We start from the raw sequence: 26,748 nt of genomic DNA on the forward strand, positions 1-26,748 counted from the left end.
TTTGTTCGTTTATGTTCGTGTTCGTTTATGCTCATTTATTTATTAAATGAATGAACATGAGCATACCTCTGTTCGTGTGCGTTCGGTTCGTTTACAAACCTAGCATTACCAACAATAATCATTTCATACTCTATACCATACTCTATACATTACGTAGTTTGGAAAAGAAAATCTCTGTGAAGTTAGACGCCGGAATTGTGAATAATTTTACTTATGTTCTCTGTGCTTAAAGTGAAAGGTGTTACCTTTTAAATAGCTGGCGTAGATTAGGATTTCCCAACTCTATAATGATGACAAGTTCAGAACATTCATAAGCACAAATAATTTTGATTCAATTCATTACGTTTATATACACAGAAAAATTCATTCTTTTTCTGAATTCGGTGCATTGAATTTTCTCGATTATCGTACAAGTAAGATCGCAATTTGAAAAAAATAATTGCAAAGTGTTTTTTTCTATTTTTCAAGCCTGGGGAACATAAACCTTCCTGTGGAAATGGATCTTTTCATTGCTAAATTGAGAACTCCATTTCTCTGATTTGACTTGCACCAATATTCCGATACATCGAATTGTTTTGAGGATCCAATTCCCATTGATGATGATTGCAAATGATGTTCCACTTGCAATTCATCTTCATCTTCATCATCTTCACTGATGTGCAATATATCAGCAATAGACATCACTTGTCCATGCGAATAACTCATCGAAACCGACCTTCTCAGCGGCTGGATTTGACCCCCATCTCCTCCGATTTCCAACACCGCCGTGTCTCTACCATCTTCTTCACCGGCCGTTTTCCCAACGTCTTCGTTAACAACAAGGCTAACAACAGCTTCTTCCCTAACACCACTTTCCAGATCCTGGATCACCGAAATAGCTTCATTCCTCTGCTGATACACAATCGCGGATACACCGGCATTGCGAGGACCTTCCTGGACCGTCACTGCGGCGGCGGCGGATTGGTTGGTGGATGCGATATTGGAACGACAAAGGGGGCAGCTAGAGTGAGATTTTAACCAGGTGTCAATACAAGGAACATGGAAAGCATGATTACATTTAGGCAACAACCTCAAACTCTCATCTTCCATGAACTCACTCAAGCAAACAGAACAATCAGTCCCTTCGATCAAACCCTCGTTTCTCTTGAACTTACAAACCGAAATAGCCTTAATAAGACTCTCATCCAATCCTTGTGAACCAGTTTGCCATCCTTCGTGATTCGTTTCCTCTCTGTTTTCGTTGAAATCTAAGCTCGTACTTTGACTCTGCTGCCTACGCCTCCTGCAATACTTTGAGATGATCGTGTAGTAACTTACCAAGATGAATGCGCTGGCCAAGATCCCGATCAGCGCTATAATTAGAGGCGAGAAATCGGTGGAGGAATCGTCGTCGTCGTCGTCGATGGGGAAAGGAGGGGGTGGTGGGAAAATGAAGTAGCACCATTGAGGGCAATACATGCTACAAATACCTTGTGAACAATCTTTGAAAGTTTCGTAGGGTGTCCATGGATTTGGGGAACTTGATGAAGAACTCATGTTTCAATAATGTTTGGCTTTTAGCTTTCAAGTTTGGAATTTCAGAGAAAAGAAAAAGGAATCACAAGGAAAGAAAGTGATGAAGGGGGGCTTAGAAGGAAAGTAGAGGAAATGGTGAGTTGAGGTGTCCATCTCCCTTATCCTCTGGCTTTATTCTCTCATGTTTTCTTTGAGTTAATTGCATATGAGGTCCGAAAATCATGATTCATTTTAAATTAGTCTATAAACTTTATAAACTTTAATATTTTCTTTGAATTAATTGCATATGAGGTCCGAAAATCATGATTCATTTTAAATTGTTTCTTAAACTTTAAAACATTATTTATGAATCCTTAAATTATCATTGCCATTTTATTTCAATACTAACGTGTTGTTAATTTTACTCAATAGATTCGGTAATTTAACTCATTGAAAAAATAATTTATTTTTAAGGTCCTAGTTATTAAACTCATAATCCTTTAAAAGATTTTCAAGATCTTAAAAAATATTTAAATTTTTTAAAAGTTCACGGGTTCAACTCTCATGATTTTAGAGAATATATTAACTTTTTAATCAGTGGAATTAATATTACATTAAAAAAATCAAAATAAAATGATATTGATAAATTAAAGATTGATGTATAATATTTCAAAATTTATGAATCTATTTAGAATGTGATTACAGTTTAGCAATATAAAATATTTTAAAATTTAAAGATTAATCTAGAATATAATCATAGTCTGAGGATATGATATGTAATAAATTCTATTTTTTATATTAGATGTCAACCCTGAAATATTGAAAGGGAAAAAGAATCCCTAACCGATGCGATGCAACTAAAATATGTATAGAATTTAATCATGATAATTATAACCATTTTTAATATATTTTAAAGTTGTGAAGATAAAATTTTAAGATTAAAAGTATATATAGAGACATTTTAAACGTACAATACTTGTTTTTGAAAATTTTAACTAATCACGGATGCAGTTCATTTTTTGGAGTCATGCAATCCCTGAACAACAATAATAACAATATTTTCTTTGGTGAAATAAATTCAATTTACAATTTAATTTGACTGCACGAACAAAGCGATCTTAATGGTTAAAAGAGTGATTGTTATTTTTAAAGGTCCTAAATTTAAACATCAACGACCACATGATATTTAAGCGTTTATTGTCAAATGATTGATTGTCTTTATAACGTATATTATCACTTGTAATCACCTTAGATTAATAAAAATCTAAGGGTGTTATAGATCCGATCCATATGGTCGGTTTTTGTCCAAAATTATGAATAATTTTATGATTTGGTTAATCTTTGTTAACTTAATAGCAATGTCGTGCAAATACTGGTTATAATCAAAGCAATGCTTATAATTAAGGGACCATTTCATAATTTTTAATAGTCGGAAGATATAATAAAGTAACATCCTATATTTGAGGGACCATTTGTATATTTCACCCTAAATTTTATATCCAAATTTTTTAAATTTATTTTTTGTTTCTTTTGTGAGCTATTGAATTTAGAGCTTTGGTTAATTTGATAACATAATAGTTTAAGATTATATCATATGTTGTAAACTCAAATAGTATTTTATTAAAAAAAGTTATCAAATTCAGAAAATAACGATGAACAAAATAATTTATAAAATAGATTGGGAAAATTTATTAGATTTATATCAAATTATATATTTCTTTTATTTTCCAACATTGGAAGAATACATATATCAATACTATACCTATTCATAAGCCGAATCAAACCTCACCAATATTGAATTATATGTTTCTCTAATAAAATTAACTACTATTATTACTTAAAAAGCTCAACGCTTGCGCTCTATAGTTTGCACATGCAACCAAAAAAGTTGAAAAGAAAAAGTGTCTGCATCAAAATAAGTAATTATAATGAGATTTTCAATGCATGTTTCGTATTCAATTAATCTTTAATATATATATTAATAAATTATAAAAAATATGCATTTAATATTAAAAGTATATTTGGTTATAGAATTAAAAAAAGGATAGCAATTCATGAATATTTAAATATTTACTTTAATCAATGTCATTAAAAACATTAACAATTTTCATGTTTCAATAATGTCCTAAGCAACCGATGATGCGTAACCCATATGCAGTCACATGGCACTCTCAATTCTCAACTTACATTAATTAGAGTTGCAAAAGTCCAACCCTTTTAACTTCTAATTTTTGTCTTAAAGTATAGACACCGTAATCGAAATTGTATTTTTTTTTGTTCCCTCTCAGTTCCAAGATTTTTTCATAACTAATCCAAATCGATCCGCGTCGCACACCTGAGATCTTGATTAAGCGGAATCAAAATGCTTACCAACCCATGTTAGTCGTATTTTTGAAAAAATACTCTACCTTTTTTATTTTACTAAAATATTAAAAAATAAAATTATAATCCAAGACTTTTATTTGATAAACTAATCAAAATCAGCATTTACGATATCAAATTGAAAGAAAGAACGCTGATGGAAAATAAACTAAATAGAACTAAAACAAATAAAAATTCAAATCTTTGACTCTAGTTTATCAACCTTTATAACAGGGTTTTGTTGAGACACAATCCGAAGATCGGCTGCCTTGAAATCAAAGTCGCATAAATGTTGATCGGGAAAACGTTGATCTCCACAAAAAAGGGAAATTCCGATTAAACCAACTTTCTTGTTGCAACAATCACATCGATTCTTCGATTTTGATGTATCCGAGTTGGAGGATATAGTAGAAGAAGAAGAAGAATCAATTTGAGTAGAATCTTTTAGTGGAATTGAAACTTTCAATTTTTTTTTCGAGTTTTCTGAGAAATTCATTCCAACACTTGAGCATAATTTTGTTTTGTTTTGATCGAACCAAAAAAACCGCAGGTCGACACTCGTTTTTCGTCCCGTTTTTAATATATTATTATCGTTATTATTATTATTATTATTATTATTATTATTAATTAAATGATTATTATTTTTCTTTTCAGGCCAAAGCAAACCCAAGATTGGGCAATGATTACATGGGGGTTATTTGACCCGAAACCCCAATTGCATCAAATCCCCCAAGCCAGGTTTACAAATCAAACCCAAAGATACCACCCGGCCTAGATGGGAGAACCCAAACAGCTATGGTTTTCCATCTTAGCTCCAGTCGCGATCAAGTTGAAGATGGAGGGTGCAGATCGCACCAAAATTTGGGTTTACCCTAATGTGTCTCAGCCGTCAGATCTAGACCCATCCAACGGTCCAGATCGAGCATATTCCACCGCCCGTTTCACCCAATCCCATGCCACCCCCTTTCTCCACCAACCGACAACCACCATTGCTGCCACCAACCAGAGATCCTGCATGTCAGAAAACTCAGATCAAATAGACAAGTAACCCAGACCAACAGGACACGCAAAAATCACTTTTTTCTTTTGTAATGATTTCATCCGAAAAAAGAAAAGAAAAGCAAAAGCTATAAATCGGGACTTATAAATACCCGAACCAAATATGTAAACGGGGCTCTCACTCTCCAGATTCAAAAGCAATAAAAAACAGAGTTTTGAAAGTTTTTTTCGAGGTATATTTTTTTCTTTACAGTTTCAAATATTAACATATATATAGCAAAAATAAGTCTTGCATGTAACCAAAAACGAAAGGAGAGGAAGAGAGTATAAATACCTGAGTCGGAGGGGGGCCTTCGCAGCGGCTCGAGGTATAAAAAAATCGAAAAGTCAAAGTTTTTTTTGGGGCTGTGACCGACAGTGGGTCGACCGAAGCTTTTGAGAGAAAAAAAGAAAGGTTTTTTTAAGGTTTAGGTTAAAAAAAAGCAAAGTTTAAGTTGTATATATAGAGTAAGTTAAGGGGAAATTTCACTTCAGTCCCCTTAAATTACGCTCGTTTTTACATAGTAGTCACTGGGAAGGACTTTTTAATAGTTTACCCTTTTATGTTTATGTTATATAAATTTTAGTTTAATTTTAGTTTAGTTCTCTTAATTTTAGCGTGTTTTTGCATGTTAGTCACCTCTAGGGATTGTATATGTAATTTACCTTTTTTATTTCTGATATTTATTTTTAGGGATATTTTCTATATAACCCCTGTATTTTTACACGTTTGTATTTCAAACCAGAACATATGTTTTAATTTATTTTAATTCGGCCATGTAATTTTAATTTATTTTAATTTAGCCCCATGTTTTATTTATTTTCCATTTATTTTAATTTTAGCTTTTAATATTGAAATTGTTTATGTTAGTCACTTGTACATTTTATTTTATTTTAATTTTGGCATGATAGTTTGATTATTTATGTCTTAGTTCTGCTTTTATTTTTATTCTAATTTTTGCATGTTGTTTGCATATTAATTCATTTTAGTTCTAATTAATTTTGTATGATAGCCTCATAAGCATCCCTTGACTCGATTTGAAATAAATTGACTAAGGGTAATATTCGATCATTTTAATATTATCGTAAAGTGACTGTCTTAACGTATAAGAAAGTTACTTTCGATAATTTTAAAATGAAAATATATCTCATTTAGTGACACGAATTAAATCGAATTCATTTTAAATCGAATCTAAGGTATCGTCTAGAAATATTTAAATAATTGAACATCTTTATTCTCGTCAAATAGTGGTAAAGTAAATAATTAATTACTTGTTTGTTATGTTTTTTATTTATTTTATTTTTTGCATGTGTTTTCTGATAAAATTTTAAAACAATAACATTTGAATCGATATTGAGAATAGTAATATATTTTCTTTTAGGTGTGAGTGATAAATGATTGCTTTAAGATATGAGAGGTCATTTATTCTCGATTGAAAATCATTAGATATTATCATTTTCATTCGAATCGCTATGTAATTTTAAGACGGAATATTAATATCACTTTATTGTAATTGTGCAATTGGGGTAATAATTGATTGTTTTAATGCATAAAATGTCATTTATTCTCGACTGAAAATAATTAGATATTATCGTTTTCACTCTTAAAATTATTTTAGGTGTTATTATTTTGAAATTGATAGGGAAATTTAGAATGAAATTTAAATATTTCTTTATTTCGATTAGAGTAAGAATCGATTGTTTAAAGGTATGAGAGATCGACTCTTCTCGATAAAAAAATAGTTAAATATTATTATTTTTCATCCAAAAATTCAAAGAATATTATTTTTAGGGGATCTTAAATTAAATTAGACTCAAACTTCTAAATTTTATTGCAAAAACAATTAATTGATCGACTATGAATCGATTTAGGGTGTGAGTGTTAATCTTTCCCCACACGTAACCGACTCATGAACTCAAATTTAGGTAACACATACCACAAGTTTGTCATTTTATTTTATTAAAATGGTAAATACGTTGTTTCGTGCCCAATCACACTCTAATCAAATATTGGTGGCGACTTCTCGAATCACACATTTTTTCATTAACCGGTCGTTCCAAAAATTATTTTTGAAACGAAACCCTCTTTTCCTCCCCGGAAAAAACCGTTTCGACACCGCAATTATTCGAACACATAGGAGGAAGATTGTTGTCTGTCATGACCCTAATTCTCCTGCTTCTTTCTATTTGAATTATTAGATGTTGATTTTAATATCGAAAGTCTTCAATCTTCTAATTCATCAATGTTTCTGAAATATTTGTTGGAGAATATATAGAAGTTACATGCTATGTGCATAAATATATATAGGCTTGCAATTGCATTATAGGCTTGCAATTGCATGCATGTATATATGTCATTGGATTATAATTTCTGAGTTTCACACCGCCATCAATTGGATGATAATATTTTATTTATAAATAATTATCAATATTAATTACTTGGATTTAAAAAAATACTATCAATTTTACTTATGTTATTTTAAAAATGAATATTTTAAAAATTAATTTAATAAATAAATATAAAAAAACATATTATTGAGTATAACTTAGATTAGGATGATATTATAAAAAATCACTTTTTAAACATTCACAGCCTATTATATTTGTTTAAAGTTCCATCAATACTCGAACAAATTGATCTCTGGATTAAAATTCTCTTTTTTTTTATTAAAGATGTTATATTTTGAACGAAAAAAGTTAAAATTTGAATTCACATAAAATAATAATATATAATATTTTTGGCCATTTAATCAATTAATTAATGGATCTCAAATGCTCATACTTTATTAAACTAAAATTATATAATTTTTATTTTACGTCGGATTCAAATAAAATCAGTCTTATTAAAGCGGACGAATAACATATTCCTGAGACAAAATCTAAGAGCAAGGGTGAAAGCAAAGACAAAGGGAAGTACCCTGACACAGCCCACTTGCATTGGGTGGGAATTTGCGGACACATGCCCTCATGCATAGATTATATGTACATTTCTGCAGCACAAACGGGACAACACATACTTTTTCTCGATTACCTTGCGCCATTATCTCATTTCCTGTATTTATAACATCATTTGTATACATAAATTCAAATAAACTCTTTCCAAAATCACAGTAAAGGAAGGGTGGATTTGTGGTACTTTACCAGCAGCCAAGAGGAACACAACAACGATAAGGATGGCTGACTTCTGCGAATTCTCCATGCCTTGATTTCAACTGAATTAATTAAGTTCAACTCCAAAATTAAATAAGATTGAGGATGGTAATACAATAGCATAGCTTATTGGATTTTTCATTTTATACCCTAAAATTGGTACTTTAAGCAGAAACTCCTACATACTATCAATTTAGTGTTTTTTTCGTTCATTCATTCATTAATTGATTGATAGTTTCGTTTTCTTCTTCTTTTTACTTTCTCGGATTTGTATTTTACAAAGAAATTATTATTAATGAAAATCTTTTCTGAAATGGTTATTAATTAGTTAAGAAATTGTTGTTTATTTCTTGATATCACAGGTTCGAACATTATAAATGTCAGGACTGTGAGCGTTCAATGTCTAATAGTTGAGAGTTTATCTTTAAACAAATATTACTTTATATTTACCCTATACTAATAAAAAATCATTTTTTTAAATACGGTAATTGATAGAAAATGCTATGTTTTTTAATTTAATGTATTAAAAATAACTGACTGATTATCATAACTTTATACTAACTCGTAATTTTTTTCTTGACTTAAAACGGTTTAAAACTTTAATTAAGAAAAACGCAGTTCAATTCTTTTATGAATCACCAAATTTTTTCACATTTTAAGAAAATTTTAGTGATTTTAAACTTACAAGCCGATAAAAATATTTTTTACTCTCTAAAATTTTATATAATTTATAATTTTTATTCTAACTATCCAATCACTCTCTAGTTCATCCTTATACCTAATTTGAGAATATAGAATTAGAATATGCCATGTCATCACTTGAAATTTAGGTCAAATAAAATAATTATCTACTTTGTATATGAATTACCGGATAATAAATTATTTATTTTTTTGTAAGGATATAGATTAACATGATTGTGAATGTTATTATCATACCGAAATGTAAAAAATATATATTTCTAATAGAAAAAAATTGAAAAAGAAAATAACATTAAACATGATAAAACTAAAATTGGATAATAAATGTTAATCACTCATTAATTGGATATAAAGTAAAGCCAAAACATCTTAACTTATTTATTTGAAGGTAAATATATGAGTAAGAATAGGTGGAAGAGTAGCATCGTCGTCCTTAAAAGAACCCTAGGGAGGGTCGGCCGTTGGGTTCAAGCTTAAGAATAAACGACAGCCCCAGCAACGATAGCCGCACCTGCATTATGCCTACGTCTGATGATGTAGTATACGAGAAATCCCAAAAGCATGGCGCCGATAAATCCGCAAATAATTATAACTGGCGCCCAGTTCTGTCTGTCCCTGTTTTCACAGTTTCAATGTGAAGAGAAACTAATAAAATAAAATAAAAACATCAAGAGAAAAAAAATTAAAGTCAAAAAATAAAAAAAATACCAAAATGTTCGAAATTCAAAAGAAGAAAATAGATTAAACATGTACCGATTTAATTTTAAACATAAAATTATATATAAACTAATAAATGAAAAGCCAATTATAAAATCACAATATATTGTCGAGGTATACTAGCTAAAGAAAAATTATAATTTTACCCCATGACTTCTGATTTCGCGTCTGATTCTTTAATAATAATCTTTCTTGAAAATCAAATTTATATTGATTTTAAATATTAAAACTTCTTTAATGGAGTCTATATTATTCGTATATACTCTCTATTTATATTAGTTTAAGCCTTTTGTGAACCCTAATTAGGGTTAAACTTTTTAAGGGAAAGAGAAATAAAAGGCAAGTATTGTTTAATGAGGGTATAATAAATTAATACACTTTTTTTTCTAACACTAGATCAATGGTTAAGATTAAATTGTCATTTTAACAAAGAAATATTTTTTTTAATATATTCCCTTTCCTTTTAAGATTCAAGCAATCTAATTTTGCACAAGGTAAACATGAGCGCATACAAGTAATTGCTAATGCACCGAACACTCACTGTTAGCATTAAGAACAACGTACAACGACATAACTATTATGTACATAGATGGTGCAACCTCTTTCACTTACAAAACTATCAAACTGCATGCATTAATGAAAAATCCCAAAGCATAAAGGCCAATCAAGGCATGTTGTTCTCCTTGCAGCTCAAGTGGCATAATGCAAAACCAAAATATCTAGCAAGTGTTAGTTTTGTTAGAAAAATTACCTAATTTTATGAAGTAGTAGGATCATTATTTGTGGGGGGGGGGACATGAGATTAAAATTTATACGAGACAATATAAGAATTTTATTTGAGATAAAGTACAAATTTTCTCTATTTTCATAAGAAAATGAGAATAGTTATTAAAAAATAAATAAAAATTTAAATTAATAAAATAAATTATAGGTTTATGAAATAGATATGTAAAATAGAGGTTGTTAGTGATTGAATCACCTTCTAGTGTCAAATCAAATCGACATGGAGAATGCGTGAGCAACAAGAAAAGAAAGAAGGGAATGAGCTAAAAAAGGAAAGGTGAAAATAAAAAGGGAAATTAATGGAAATAGGTCACCGATATTCATTGTCGATTAGAAACTGTTAATATTTGTATTTTAAAATAATATTTTAATTATTCTAATTTAACCACATTAACTTATTTAAAATATAAAATAAAATAATTTAAACGATATATTTATCTTTTAATGATTCAAAAAAAAGATATATATTATAAACAAATTTAAAAGAAATTATTATTATATCAATTTAAACTATGATAAAAATATAAAAATATATTATTATAATAAAAATATAATTTATAATAGCTCATTATTAATATTTTAATATATAAATCATAAATTTTATTTACTTATAAGTAATTAAAATAAATTTTTAAGAAATAAATTATTTTTTAATGAAGTTAGTAATAAATTATTGAAATAAAATGTAAACACATAATTAATAAATGAAACTGGATTTCAAAGTTCGGGCAAATGAGTAGAGCACATACATTAGCAAGGTTAAAAATATAAATTTGTTTCTAAACGCAAAGTTGGAAATGAAAGTGCTAGATATGTGAGGGGTTGATTTTAAACCATCATTTTCACAACATTTTTCTTTTCAATTTTTACCCGTTTGACATTAATTTTGCGGTCAAAACGAATTTTTTAGTTAAAAGTGTTTTTAGACAACATTACCAAATGCAACTTAAGGGTAAAAACATAACTTTGCTTCTAAACGGAAATTTGAACTAAAAAAGTTAGAAAATTCAACTTTTTGTGGTGGTTTAAAACCACTCTTCTAAACGCACTTTCACCTTTAAATTTTTCCCATTTGGTAATGATTTTGATTTCAAACCTGATTTTTAGATCAAAAGTGCGTTTAGATAGAATTACCAAACGAAGCCAAAGTCAAAAGGTTAACTTTTTATTTAATTGACTTTCAATTTTTTAATCATAAATCAACTTTCATTTGCATCAAATTAAAATTTCCTTATTTTACATCCAAAAGTATTTCAAGTTAAATATGTTTATAACATTTGTGATTTGAGATGATTGAAATTGTGTAACTTGTATATGCATTCATATTTAATTGTTGTTGTCAATAAAATAAAGTTTGTATATACATTAACGGAATAAATTGGTTATATTTTTTACTAGTTCGATTAATTACAAAATAATATTTATTTAAAATTTTCTTAATATATTGATAAAATACACATATCCTATATATATAATTTAAAAATACTAGGAATAACAACATTATTCTTTACCACTGAATTTTTGATACCTTCAATAAATTATTTATTTTTATAAGAATATAGATTAACATGATCTTGAATATTTTTATTATACCAAGATAAAAAAATATTTAATAATAGACTAAGAAGAAAAAGAAAACAGCTTTATATAAAAAATAATATAAATAAACTATACTTGGATTATAAATATGAACCACTCATCGATGAGAAAGAAAGTAAAGCCAACAACATCTAAACTTATTGAAGGTATATCTATAACAATAATAATAGCGCCGTCATCCAAAAAAAAACCCTAGGGAGGCCGTTGGGTTTAAGCTAAGCAGTACGGATGTAAACGAGTCGAGTCGAATTTGAGTATTACTGAGTTCGTCTCGACTCGAAAACTCTGAAATAGAGTTTGTTTCGGCTCAAAAACACGCGAGTTTTAATTTTTAAGCTCGGTTCGAATAGGGATAGCAACGAGCCTAGTTCGGGCAGGTATTGGTCCCTCGTCCCCGTCTCCGTTTTAAAAACATGTATCCGTCCCCGCTTAAAAAATCGTGGGGATTTAAACGGGGATCCCCATCGGGTAATTGAGGAAAACCGCGGGGAAACGAGTATTCCCGTTTAGCATAAACGATTATTTAAACGAGTATCGGGCCGTATATATATATATTTAAATTAAATATATAAATATTATATATATTTTTAATTTAATTTAAATTTATTAATATTATATATATATATATATATATATATAATAATTATTTTTTAATATTTATCGGGCCGGATAATCGGGTAATCGGGGCAGGGATTACTAAACCCGTCCCTGTTTAACATAAACGATTTTCCCCATCCCCGTCCCCGTTTAGCATAAACGGTTTTTCCCCGTCTCTGTTTAATTCGGTTTTCAGTTTTTCCCGTCGGGTTCGGATTTTTTTGCCATCCCTAGGTTCGAACTTAAAACCATGAATTAAAGCTCGAAAAAGCTAAAAAAAACTCGAAATAAAAAATCTTAAATTTAACCTGATTAAAACTCAAACTCAAACATGAATCTTAAATACATTTATATTGTATTTTTAAAAAGAAAATCAAAACATAAATGTTAATATTATTAATAATTTATTTTTTGTTAAAAATAAATTTTAATATATTATTTTTCGAGTAGCTCGTGAGCTTTTCAAGTCGAATATGAAGTATCTTGTTTAGGCTCGTTAAGAATTTGAGTCGAGCTCGAGCTCGAATCGAGTTCATTAGAGTCGAATATTTATCAATCTTTAATCAAGTCGATCTCGAATAATTCATGATCTAACTCGTCTCATTTACAATTCTACTAAGCAGCATCTCGTTTCTTCTTACATTTGATGATAATGAATACGAGAACTCCAATTAGCACGGCGCCAATAAGTAACAAAATAATTAACACGAACGGCCAATGATCTCCATATTCACTGTCCCAACATGAAAAGTGTAAAATTAAAAAAAAAAAAACATGAAAAGTGTAAGCAAAAATAAATATTAATATGTTTGAAATAAAAAAATCTAATAATTTGTTTTCAAACGTAAAATTATACATAAACTAGCACAAAAAAGACTACCTATAAAATCATAATTATATGTATTGCTGATGAGCATAAATTAAAGAGGAAAGATGATTTTTGGTTGGTGATCAAATTTAAAACTTCATTGATGGAGATTATACAATTTATATCAACTCACTATTTATACTAGTTTAAGACTTTTATGAAACCTAATTAGGGTTAATTTTTTTTTTAAAGAAAAGAGAAAAACTAACGAAAAGGAAAGTCTTGTTTAATGAGGGTATGAGAAATTAATACATATATATTATACCTATTTTTTGCACGAGGCACACATGAGCACATATTATTAATTGCTAATGCATAAAACACTCACTGTTAGCATTTAAAAGAGTTAATAGTATCATACATCCTCAAAATATGATTTTTATTCTAAATTAGTCTTTAAATTTCTAAACATTCAAATTTTATCCCCAATTATATCTCTCATTCTAAATTAATCCTCAAACTTTTGAACGTTTTGATTTCATCCCCAAACTATGAGCCTCATTCTAAATTAGTCCCTTGTTGGTCCTCAAACTTTTGAACATTTTGATTTCATCCCAAACTATCGGTATATGTTAATCACATCCCCTATTAATATAACCGTTCAACCAAACTATATTATTATATGTTCTAAAAAATAAAATTTTGATTAAACTCCGGTTGAAACTAATTACATGTTTGGATGACATTGTGGACAAAATTGGAAGATTCAAAAGTTTGGAGACCCATTTTGAATGAGGATCATAATTTGAGGATGAAATTGAAATATTCAAAAGTTTGAAGACTAATTAAAAATGAGTCATAGTTCAGTGATGAATTGAAATATTTAAAAGTTTGATGATCAATTTAAAATGAAAGTCATATTTAGGGATGTGTGGTATAATTACCTGCATTTAAAATTATTCCAATTTTATGTTAATTAAAATTAACTAACCAAAACGATAAAGTAAGATTTAAGATTTAGGCATTTAGCTTAAGGTTTTAAAGTGCATTTTTTCTCAAGTAAAAATAAAAGGTTAAAAGTTTATTTATACTTTTATAAAGTTATTATTGCGCACGATAAGTCTATTTAAGCAATTGGTGTCAGAAATCTCCCGAAGCATTCTGCCAACGATTGTGCATTATTCGTCAATTGGTCCTTTAATTATTTTTGTTTTGCAATTTTTTCCTTTGACTTCACTAATCCTTTGATTGGATCCTAACTACAGTGACTCGATATATAGGATATATATGTTACATGATCTACGAATCATGTCCTCCTTGACCATAGTGCTCCTAAACTATCTCCAGAGTCGGGAAATAAAATCCGGGACTAAAATGATAACAAACACTCTCAAAAGAATAATTATTGTCGAGTGTTGAAAGATTCAACTAACCGTGCAATCGAAAAATCCCTTAACAAATTAAATTTTTATGTTTAGCTAGATTATTTTGGATCCATATTCATATATGAGTTAATTAGGGTTTTCAAACTGATTAACATATCAATTCTTAATTCAACTTATTCAATAATTAATTTGATTTGATCTTAATAACATTGCATGTGAACCAAAAATGTCTAAGATTATCTTAGATGATAGATCCAGAAAAATCTCATTTCTTATTCGATAAAATAAAATAAAAAACATAATTTAATTTAAAATAAGTACAATCTGGTTTGAAGACTCGTTCAAAAATAAATTTTAGGTTTGAAGGACATAATCACATCAAAATTGATCAAATTAAACCGCTTATAATATACTTTAATTATTTACTGTATATTCAAATTCAATCCAGGTAAGCTCCTAATTGAGCTTAAGAAAATGCACAAATTGAATATTTTCAAGTCAAACCAATGGTCGCATAAACCATCCTATGCATCCAACAGCAGTAGATTGCTTCCCATGTCTCATTTTTGTCACCAAGGATAAGAGCGAGTCCGACGAGGATAAAAGCTCCCATTTTCCGAGTTATTTCGGCTCAAATCTTCATTCTGAATCAAACCCCAAAAGAACAATGCCACTTGCTTCCTTATCTCTCCCTTCTTTAGGCTATTGCTGCCAAAAGTCTCCTCCTTTATCCCTCAAATCTTCTTTTCTCTCAAAACCCACAAAAACCCAGTTTTCGGTTGCCTTCAAAACTACCCAGAAGAGGTCTTCTTCGCATATAGTCTCGATGAGTACGGAAGCAGGCATTGGAGTGATGGGCACAAAGCTTGGAATGATGAGTTACTTTGAAACCGATGGAACAGTTGTTCCGGTGACTGTCGTAGGTTTCAGAGAAGGAAATATAGTGACCCAAGTTAAGACATCGGCTACCGATGGCTATGATGCTGTTCAAGTTGGGTACAGGAGAGTTAGAGACAAGAAGCTGACGAAGCCTGAGTTGGGCCATTTGGGGAAAGCTGGTGTTATTCCCATGAGGCATTTGCAGGAATTTAGGTTGCAAAGTGTGGAGTTTGAGACTGGTCAGAAGTTAGCTGTTGAAGAGATTTTCAAGGAAGGTGATCTTGTTGATGTCTCTGGGACCACTATTGGGAAAGGATTTCAAGGTTAGATTTTATTTATGTATTGCATTTTGAAGGTGATCAATTGATGGTAGATTGCTTGATTTTAGCATTATTGAAGATGTTGATGAATGAACATATAATGCTTATATGTAAGTTGAAGTGAATTAATTGTGTGGTTCACTGCTTCATCATGAATATATGCTGGTGTCACAGACTTCAATATCATGTTGGTCAAATTGCAGGGTTCAAAAATGGGTGTATTATTTTTCTTTTTTATTGATGTTACATGCATACACACACATATTATTCGAACTCTGCGTTTTTGGTTGGTATCTTCTCTTCTAAGTATGTTCTTTGCTCATTTCACATTGTTTTTATCATCTTGATATGGAATTCTAGGGTTTTTCTTTGAAAACTTTAGCTTCCTTTGCCATAATGTGGGTCTTAATGGTTTGGCAATTCAAATTCCCCATCGGTGGAATGTAATAACAGACATGATTTTTGCCCCAATTTTTACACAGGTGGAATAAAGCGCCATAATTTTAAAAGAGGTCAAATGTCTCATGGTTCTAAGAGTCACAGAGCATTGGGGTCTATTGGTGCTGGAACAACACCTGGTCGTGTGTACAAGGGGAAGAAAATGCCTGGCAGAATGGGAGGAAGCAAAAGAAAGATCAGAAAGCTTAAGATTGTGAAAATCGACAATGAGCTTCGAGTCGTGATGATCAAAGGTGCTGTCCCTGATAAGCCTGGAAATCTGCTACGTATAACCCCGGCTAAGATTGTTGGGAAGAACATACCAAAGAACTAGTTTCAAATTATCCAAAAAAAAAAAAAGAACTAGTTTCAGATGTTGTACTTCATTTCAATTTGGTTAGTCTTGCTACATAACTCTTTTCGTTTTAACTTCCTGTACTCGAAATTTAGTAATTCAGTTGTGGAGACTTTTGATGCATTATTTGGTGTATGAGTTTGTGTAGAAATTTACCTTCTTTTATTTGAATTGATCATTCAATTTAACTTGTCAGTATGCACAGTATCTGTTCCCTCCGCTGGACTGCAGAATACATATCCTTTGCACCATCTGAATTACCTTAACTCCAATGTTATTGTACTTATTCATTTTCTGTAATGTATTAATGGTTGATACTTTTTTCCATACATATTTAGATATGGTAAGGAGTATGATTCTCCAAATATATGGAAAAACTCCAAAACAAATTTCAAATATCCATGTCGGACACATATACAACCCAACATTCATCTCGAGGCGAAGTCACGTGGACTCCTATTGGGAAAAGCTTTAAACCAATAGGAAATAACCGATAATAGGTGCATGCGGACAAGAAAGACTAAACAATAAGCAATAAAACATTAGGTGGAGAAGAAAAATCAGATAGCGATTATTGGTATTCAACCTCCAAGGTCTAACATAATTGTCTTGCTATGTTTATGAAGGCCTATATTATGAAGGAGATGGTGATGCTCAGGATGGCTGAAGCAAATTATTTTGATGAATCAATTAACATAGAAGAGACTGGAATTTAATATTTGGATGAATTCTCATCTTTCTTTACAATTTTAATCATCAACCAACAAGGTTTGATATAAAATGCCCTACCATCTTCATGATTTGGAGCCAAGTTTAGGAAAAGGGAAAGGGCTGCAGATGTTGAGATTTGAACTTCAAATATGCACGGTGCTACCTTCAAACAGGGGCTTAGGCAGAAGTTGCAGAAATATGCAGAAACTTAAGCTTCTAAGGTTGCCTTTGGTCTCTTAAATTGCCCAAGAATTTTAACTCTGCGTACAAGTTCTCATTGATTCGTACTCTATAGATTTTTATTGCAATCTTCCACCCTACTCTCAAATGCCAAAACTGCACGTAAATATTGATCTCTCAACCTGTAATCTTACCAATAATCTCTGCATGAACACTCTCCATCTTTGAAATGATGAAATCTGCTATTATCCCTCACAATTATCTCTCTTTGAACAACCTTTGATATTAACTTCATAGCAGTGTGACAGTCAACACAGACCCTAATGTTTTTGGTTATTCGAATTGTTGTCCCAGCTGGCGTGCTAATGATGCCAAAAGCTAAAGCCAACCTCTCACTATGGCTAAATAGCAAGTATTTCTTCTGCTCCTCACCAACATCATGGAAATCGTCGTTTGTGTCTGGGATATAGCCTTCACGTTCGATCTGTTCAAGAAGATCAACGCCTGAAATATTCTATCATATAAAGGATGTGATTTATCGCCCGATATGAAAGTATGAACCCTGTTTTTAACTTCAATCCAGCTGCAAGCTGGTTCCTTTCTTATGCCTTTTTTCTTCATAAAGGTTCTCATCTTTGCTGCCTCTTTCCATCTCCGAGAAGCTGCATACATAATTGACATCAGAACATAAGCTCCCACATTCTCAGGATCAACTCTAAATATCTCTTTAGCAACCTTTTCGGCCAACTCAAGGTTTTTGTGGACTCTACAAGCCGATAACAGTGTTGACCAGATACTACCTGTAGGTGCAATATGCATGCTACTATTGAATTCATACGCTTCATTCAACTTTCCTGCATGACCAAGAAGGTCAGCCATAGCTGCGTAGTGTTCCAAACCCGGTTTAATACCATGATTCTGGCTCATACTATTGAAAAATCTTCAAGCTTCGTCTGTCAATCCAGCATGACTACAAGCAGTAAAAACAGCTACATATGATACAGAGTTGGGTTTCACCCCATCCTTTTCCATCTGCTTGAATAATGAAAGGGCATCATGAGCATGCCCATGCAAAGCATGTCCCATTATAATTGCTGTCCATGAAACCATGTCATGGTGTTCCATTTGATCAAAAATCCACCTTGCTGCCTTAATGTTTCCACATATGGCATACATGTCAATGAGTGAGCTCGCTATGAACATATTATCATCAAATCCACCTCGAATTATATATCCATGAAGTTGCTTCCCTAAATGCAATGTCGTTAAATATGCACAAGCCGGCATGATACTAGAAAATGTAACATCCCTTGGCTTTACTCTAGCTGTTAACATTCGACGAAATAACTTCAGACCTTCATCGAACACACCATTCTGCACACAAGCTGCAATAATCGAATTCCAAGAGATGTCATCTCTTTTAGGTAACAGATTAAATACATGACATGAATCTTTGATGCGAGCACAATTCGCATACATATCAATAAGACTACTACCTATGTAACAATCAGAATCAAACAAATGTCTAATAGCATACCCATGAATCTCTTTTCCTTTCATGACATCGACATACTCTGCAAATATAGGAAGTACGCTGGACAAAGTAAACGAATCGGGTTTCATGTTAGCATTCCCCATTTCCCTAACCATCCTCAAAGCTTCTTCATACATCCCATTTTGTGCATTCCCTGCTATTACAGTATTATATGAGACTACATCCCTTTCTGGCATCATTTCTAGAACCTTTGTCACACAATCTAATCGAATAACACTCTTTGGCATTCCATCAAACACATTAAAGGCGATAGCTTTACATCCTCCATTCAGTTGTAAGCTCTGAAATTTCGCGTACATATTCAAAAGGGCATTTCCAGTAAACAAATCAAAGTCCAAACCAAACCTAATAATACAACCATGAATAGACTCACCCAACCTCAAGTTTTTCAAAAAGACACAAGCTTTAAGCACAAAAGGAAACATTGTATGATCTGGGTACATGCCAAAACTACGCATTTTGACAAAACAAGTCAAGGAGTTGACAAAAAGGCCGGAACTCGCTTAGCATTTGACTATGGATTTCCAAGCGAGGAGTGGAGGGGAGTTGAGAGAGTTGAAGAGAAAGAGGGAGTGCTGTAGGAGATTGAAGTTGGTGTAGATGGAAATGAGGATTGAAGTTGAAGAAGGAGAGTAGGGTTGGGTTTTGAGGAATTGGGCATGGAGTTGTTTGGCTTGGATTTTGGTTTTCAGAGAATGGGGGGCTTTCAGGAAGGTTTTCACCAGAGTTTTTGCCATGGAATCTTAAGTCATCAAGTTGTTCCTGGTAATGGGTTTTCGTCCGAAGGTGGGAAAGTGTTCTTTTAGGCTCAATATCAAAATTAATTCCCAATATTTATTAAAATGGTTATTTTACTCTCTTTTTTTTGGAATATTTTACCCTTACAGAGTTTTTGCCCTTATTTTGCCATTATTATTGGTAATGATATATATGTTATTTCAATTTAATTATAGATTTTTTATTATTTTAATAATAAAATAGATTTCCGATCGGTAGCATCAGTCTAATTCGGGCTTAAGTATTTTTGCAGATACGAGCATTCTTGGCTGACTATGTTGCATTTATGTGTACGAACACATATGTGGCGTTAGATCAAATACATTCACCATGGCAGATATATGAATGTGCGTGTCGCGACGTCCCGGTGACAGTACTACTCATGATCCGAGGCTGTCATAGTTCCAGGCCACAGATGCGTATGGTATTCACCAAATATGTATGTGTATGAACATAAATGACTCCTGGTATTCTCTTATTAGTAGTTTACTCTTTTTTTATGCAGTTCTGGAGTGCTTTGAGTACTCGTATTTCATTTTCATATTTGAATGTAGATCAAACAAAAATGTGGAACACGTATAATTATACATGAAACATAGCTTTGCAAGCAGTTCATGCAGGTGGGAAATGGGGATCAACTAATATACCACGGAATAAGAACAACAATTGAATTGCTGACATTTCTAAGGTGGTTTCTATTGGCAATGATAATCTGTGTTCGTAGTAAACATTAACATATGATAATATTGCAAATTTTGAGACAAAGCCGAAGCTGTGGGTTAAGGTTGCAAAATCACGGGTATTTAGATAAACATGTCAGTAAGCATTACAGCAGCTTTTTCAAATCTGAATCCGATGCCTACGACATACTAGTAACCAAGCAAAACAAACCACCGGACCGATAAATACATCATAAATGCTGTTACCTGATAAATATTTCTACAAGAAGCATGGTTCCTTTTCTTCTCAGTGTCGCTCATTTCGAGCCCTGTGAAGGATGAATCTCCTCTGAAGCACATGCATTTCGCAGCACTCTCCCCATCTGAATCGAAACCGAAGGACTTTGCTCCGGGTTTGTTTCAGCTTCAGTCTGAGTAGCGGCTTTTAAGCCTTTCTTTTTCGCCTTCTGTGCCCAACCAATGAGACCTACTTGCACATGCTCCTCAAATATAGCCTTCTTGAACGAGCTTCCCATCTTCAATTCGGTAGAAAAAGGACATGTAAATAGGAGTTCCGGATACGGAATTGAATCTTATAGTTATAAGAAACTCAACTAACCTGTGTGACAATAGCATACAGTGGCAAGGTGCTATAACTGCAGAGTACCTGAATGAAAACCCTGAAGAAACCAACAGAAGAATAAATGCTGGCAACTCACAGGAAGACGAAAATTTTAAAACGAACCAACATCACACAGCAACGTAAACCAAATGGTCATTTGATTATTTACCCTATAATGAGCCTAGGAATGATATAACGAACTTGACCCATAATGCAGGAATCAAAGCCATATTGAACCTACAGATGATGAAGAAAGTGTTATTATGTTATCCAGTTTGCTATGTTGTTCATATGAAAAAAAAGAGAACTAAAATATAGGCTTACCCAAATCCAAAATAAAAATGCAATCTCGAAAGCATTTTGAAAGAGGATAAAATGGATCAAGTAGAGAACAATGATAGGCCTGTTGAACCAAAAGTGTTCATCTGATGGCTTGACCACTAAGTCCCCTTCAATGGCTACATGTCTCTCAGCAACCTCATGAGCCAACTGGGCAATCACATGCTCAAGCTTGGTACCCACAGCAAGCAAAAGCTGGAAACAAATGAATCAAGTAAAAGAAAAAAACAGAATGCAAACAAGTAACTTTTTAGTGTCAATGAATTTATCCCGACTTTCAATGGTTTTCTTCCCTTGTTTATTTCTTTCTGATAGATCAATTAGTGACATTGTTGAGATTCTATCATTCCATCGATCAGGCATGTTACATGGACTCTTAGTTTTCCCTGAAGTACCAATTCTGACACCGGTTTCTGAGACAGTCGAACATGGTATAGGGATATGATCCTCTATGTATACGGAATAAATTTAGAAAAATTAAGCATAACCTTGATGCATGTATGCAAGTATCCGTTACCCCCGAATTCGGATAAAATGGATTAGTCCATGCAATGATCTCTTCAATATGGAATTGGTTAATTTTATTTTGAGTACATAGATGCATGTTTAGAGTTGTGCATATGCATTTGCATGTGTAAGGAACCATATAAAAACTACTCACGATGAAAGGAAGGAAAGCAATCCAGAAATATGTATGCCAGCCTGCAGAAGAAAATTGAGAAAATGTCATCATTTACACAGTGCATTAATGCTAGGAAGTAATCTCGACAAGAACACCTACCACATGCCACAGAAGCATAAAGAAGAAAAGGAAAAGGTTCATATTATATGAAAATACTCTTTCGAAAAAATTGTAAAAGCAATTAAACATCAAAACACAATAATGCTAACAACGGTCAATGCTCTTACGTACCATTAACATTCAGCAATAAGAAGATGACCACAAAAACCCAGAGATACCAACTGCAAAAAAGCAAACAAAAACAATAAATCAAGATGACGCAGCAAAGTAAGCATGAATCGAAGTGGAAACACTAGACATAAATATTTACAAACAATCTCATATTCACTTGCCTAATACCAACAACTTGCTTAAAATCATCTTCTAAGGCTCGTATCATGTATTTGTGAAAATTAAACTTGGGATTTCCCCTGCAATGCGTCTGCAACACAAATAATAAGTATTTGGTAATTGGATATGAGAATGATATTACAACAATAGAAACGTTCTTCGAACCTTCCACAGAAAACTTACCATTATAAAACCTATCCTTAGTGTCACATAGTCTGATTTGGTCACAGATACATAGAATTGCTTAAAAAATGAATGCTGTAAGAAAACAAAGAAGATTGAAGCCATGGTTAGCACAAGCATACAAACTTCTCCTTCAAAAGAAATGTTTTGAGGCTCAATTAAGATTGCTTCTTATTGGATGTCTTTTAATGTTCAAAATTATGAACAAAAAGGGAGACAAGGGAATCAAGATACCTGTAAGAATCAAAACCTTTTATTCTATGAAGGTAAGTAAACAGAGCATGGGGAAGGTTATTTATTTTCAGCATAAACAAACCTAGTTTAGCTATGACTTTTGCTCTTATTCCCCATCTTATGAGGCACACCATCACTTTTTATCATACTACGGTAATTTCTTTCATTTCGACCGATTCCAAGTAAAAACTCTTGTGGAAAAAATTAATCCTTCCATTCACAATTAAAACCAGATGATAGGAAGATCAAACGTAATTTTATCAACCACAAGAGGCAGAAATGAGAGCAAGGAAATACGCAGACACATAAGATATAATTAATAAAGAGAAGGAAATTTTGGAACCAAACCCTTTTCATTAAGTTCAATTGTTGTAGATGTGAATGGCAAAGGTATAGCATCATAAATGAAATAGAAGCTTACCAACCACACTAGCACAATTGAATCTTTACCGAAACCCAGAAAGTGTGCTTTGATAAAAGTATGCTGATGGACATTAGTGATTTTGTTCTTCAACACTGCACTAACACAGTAAATAAGTTAGAAGAACCAAGAAAAAAATGAAAAAGAACTAGCACACTCTTCTTTGATCCAATTGCAGCAGAAGCGTATACTGCATATCCCTTAGTCCTTACCTTGCTCTAAATCATAATTCTCTTTAGCAATTGAATCTTCCCAATGTTTCCACAGGCGTATCTAAATAAAATAAACCAATCTTTTTATGAGAAGTTCAGAACAAACAAAGAACTGTACTGCAACCAGAAAAAAGTTGAAGAATAAGCAAATGAACCATAAGTCCATAGCCGACTGCTTACATTTAGCCCTCCAATGGAAACAGTGAGAACACAGAATACCACATGAACAATGGCCAGGACAAAGATAAAAATATGCAGATGATGGAGTGCTTCAACTGACAACAAAGGTACCTTACCCTGAAGCACAGAAATAAAGAAACAATAAATATATTAATCAAAGCGTTTATCATTTTAAATCAAAAGAACACAGCCAAAACCTGCAATAACTATCATTAAATAAGATGCATAGGATCCTATTCCAATCCTAGATGCATTTCCTACCCTATTCTTTGTTTTTCCTTATAGCATAAATAAAAGTAATAACCGTAGATTTGGTGATGGATGCATATGCTACCTTCTTAACACAATATTCCAGATGGGATGTAGATTCTTCTGCCAGTAGGTGCCTGATGCTACCAGCCATGGTTGAAGCAAAATACTTTTGAAAATGTGATGTTGTTTCAGTGTGATTGGAGCCCTCCCCTGTTGCTTTATTGTGTTCAATTTTACAAGGAAGCATGCTAGTTAATATTTCCTTTGAGACGCAGATTTTAGAAATTGCACTTTGAAATACTGTCAGCAACAGTGATATAAAGCCCAAGATCATCAACTCTGCCAAAAAGAAAAAAAGGACATTTCAATGCTAAAATTTGTTAAATAGAAGAAAATCTCCCAACAAAAACGCATAAAAACTCCTTATTCCACATAAACTTCAAAGAAAAGTATGCAAATTTCGCATCATTGAACATATAATCATAAAAAACAATATTTAACTATTTCCCCCCTCCAAAATGCTCAAAGGATCATCTTTGCTAAGTTTCTAATTCCTTCTGTAAATCAGAAAAATAAATGCAACTTATCACTTTTAGCTTTTCCCCCTTTAGGAAACAGAAGATAGATAGACAAAGATAAAGACTGGCTTTTTGAAAAGGTATAATTTAAAAAAGAAGAGAAAAAATACTTCCCTAACACTTCAAATCAAATTTAACATCAAAAATGAAAAATTAGAGAGGAAAAAAAGAAACGGGTTACCTTCTTTAACTTTCAAAAGAGCCTCAAAGAGTGGTTTCTGGTGTTTCTTCTTCAAAAGATTCCCAAGAACATGAAGCAAACGTTCCATAGCCAGAGAAATAGCAACAATCACAGTACAAACTGCTGCAACAATCCATGTTGGCGTAAACTCCAACGTTTCCCCTTCTTCCCCTCCACTCATTTTCTCTCCAAAGTTTAGTTTCTCTCTTCTTCTCAAACTGTCACTGTTTTTGGCTTTCGGTTCTCCCGAAAGGCCAAATTACCTGCAAAATATTTGGTCTTCTGCAAAGTGTTCGACGAATGTCTCACTCAGCCCCCGAAACCATCTATCATCTGCATGCTTCTCAAAAAGTTAGATTCAAACAAAGTGAAACTACAGTTGCATATAAAGCATCATGTTGAAGGGGAACATCAAACAGATACTGAAGTAAAACTGTATGATAGTCCAGAGAAAGCAAACAAGATTGGGACAGAAGTTAATGGATCATAGAGAAGTTGCATCTAAAAAGAGCTGGAAATTACAAAGATTGAACATGTAGGGTTCTTCACCGACATACAATCAAAGGAGAGGATGATATCTGAAGAGAAAGATCCTCAGTCCACAAAAGTCACGATTAAAGAGAAGCGATTTTTCTGCGGATGGCACACAGTATAGCTCAAACAGAGATATGGTTCTCAGTTTCTCTCATAAAAGATTCCCAAAGGTCAGTTGTATCTCCTAAACTTAAGTTATATATCAGTTCTTTTTAAAATATATATATATTAGTCGGTTTTCATTTATTGTGCTTAAAAGTTTATTAAATGCTAATATTACATTCGAACTAATTTGACAAAACAAAAATCAAAATAACGACTGATAAATGCTCATTTCGCCCAAAATAAAGCCATGTTTTCAGATGCTACGCATGTGCGTTTAATTCGTTATAAGTATCGTCAACCTTGAGGTCGTGGGATCAAGTCCCACGGAGGGCATTTCATAATTTGGAGGTCTCCTACGGAAGCTGCTTTCAATCTGGTGTTGGAGGCAGCCTACTATCTTACCTCCCCCTTACCCCATACATATGGGAAAAAAGGGACAGCCATTTATCGTCAACTTTTATTCATACAAAGTACAAAAATGGTGGGGTAGAGTATTTTATTTATAAAACTGGGATATCTGTCTTTTTTTAAAAAATTAATTTAATAATGATAATGGTTTTTAAGTATTTTATTTTAATTCTCTTGTAAAGATAAAATCTAAGATGTTGTGATTAACATGAATATATATATAATTTATAAATTATGTAATATACCGTCCGATTTTTTTTGCTGTGGGATTACTTGATTGGATCAGAGGTTAACCCTTGAGAACAGGTCGCCTGTCGCAATTTGAATTTATATATATAAGTTTTATGATTTTATTTTTTAAAACACTTGATTTTAAATTTTAATAATTCCTGTTAAAGTTTTATTTTAATTTTACTAATAATAATTAAAATCAAACGAAACTTAAGAATAAAGTTAACCATAATTTACGGCCATAATAAATCTGGATCGAAGTCAAAGCTCAATTAGTGGCAGACAGATCGATGGTTAATGTACGGCCGACACCTCTGATCAGCTGCCTTATCTTTTCTTTCTTTTATTATTTTCTTAATCCGTTTTGTAATTTTACTTTGTTATTTTCGTACAGAACATAGTTCAAACGAACATTTTTTTCCCTCTTGGTTCTCGTACTAACTAATTCGAATCTATTTATATCGTGAGTCTTTTGACATGAATTTTGTAAACATACAAAAATTTAAACTTTAGATCTTATTTAAATAATATTAAACTACTTATCACTTGAATTAATTTTTGTTGGTAAACGAACATTATTTTAATACACGAATATATTAATATGTTTATATTATTAACTAACAAATTTTATGTTTATATTATTTTACTTTGTATTTTCCCTTTATTAAAATCTTAAAATATAAATAATTAG

At 31.9% G+C, this 26,748-nt stretch overlaps 3 protein-coding genes and 1 pseudogene across 4 annotated transcripts; 1 reads left to right on the forward strand and 3 right to left on the reverse strand.

The window, feature by feature from the left end:
• Window positions 1-436: 436 nt before the first annotated feature.
• LOC120123499 (RING-H2 finger protein ATL52-like) lies at window positions 437-1,643 on the reverse strand. The gene has a single exon (XM_039142377.1). The coding sequence runs from the start codon at window positions 1,534-1,536 to the stop codon at window positions 457-459; it is 1,080 nt and encodes a 359-aa protein (XP_038998308.1). The 5' UTR covers window positions 1,537-1,643; the 3' UTR covers window positions 437-456.
• Window positions 1,644-15,227: 13,584 nt separating this feature from the next.
• LOC120123509 (50S ribosomal protein L3, chloroplastic-like) lies at window positions 15,228-16,786 on the forward strand. Its single transcript, XM_039142384.1, has 2 exons — window positions 15,228-15,833; window positions 16,313-16,786. The coding sequence occupies exons 1-2, from the start codon at window positions 15,299-15,301 to the stop codon at window positions 16,600-16,602; spliced, it is 825 nt and encodes a 274-aa protein (XP_038998315.1). The 5' UTR covers window positions 15,228-15,298; the 3' UTR covers window positions 16,603-16,786.
• Window positions 16,787-17,414: 628 nt separating this feature from the next.
• Window positions 17,415-19,837, reverse strand: LOC120123520 (annotated as a pseudogene).
• A 788-nt stretch (window positions 19,838-20,625) lies between these two features.
• Window positions 20,626-25,493, reverse strand: LOC120123532 (MLO-like protein 1). 2 transcript variants are annotated; one of them, XM_039142402.1, is made up of 14 exons: window positions 25,337-25,493; window positions 24,780-25,112; window positions 24,103-24,359; window positions 23,769-23,885; window positions 23,589-23,649; window positions 23,377-23,471; window positions 22,722-22,796; window positions 22,541-22,629; window positions 22,380-22,429; window positions 22,128-22,168; window positions 21,452-21,661; window positions 21,297-21,364; window positions 21,125-21,185; window positions 20,626-21,041 (listed from the first exon to the last, which is right to left on the reverse strand). In XM_039142402.1, exons 2-14 carry the CDS (start codon window positions 24,958-24,960, stop codon window positions 20,823-20,825), a joined length of 1,524 nt encoding a protein of 507 aa, XP_038998333.1. In that variant the 5' UTR covers window positions 24,961-25,112; window positions 25,337-25,493; the 3' UTR covers window positions 20,626-20,822. The 2 variants fall into 2 exon arrangements, with proteins under 2 accessions (XP_038998333.1, XP_038998326.1); XM_039142395.1 differs by having other exon boundaries at window positions 25,302-25,493.
• Window positions 25,494-26,748: the final 1,255 nt, after the last annotated feature.

Source organism: Hibiscus syriacus, unplaced genomic scaffold (genome assembly GCF_006381635.1).
Source record: "Hibiscus syriacus cultivar Baekdansim isolate YM2019G1 unplaced genomic scaffold, ASM638163v2 tig00001120_pilon, whole genome shotgun sequence".
NCBI classification, from domain to species: Eukaryota; Viridiplantae; Streptophyta; class Magnoliopsida; order Malvales; family Malvaceae; genus Hibiscus; species Hibiscus syriacus.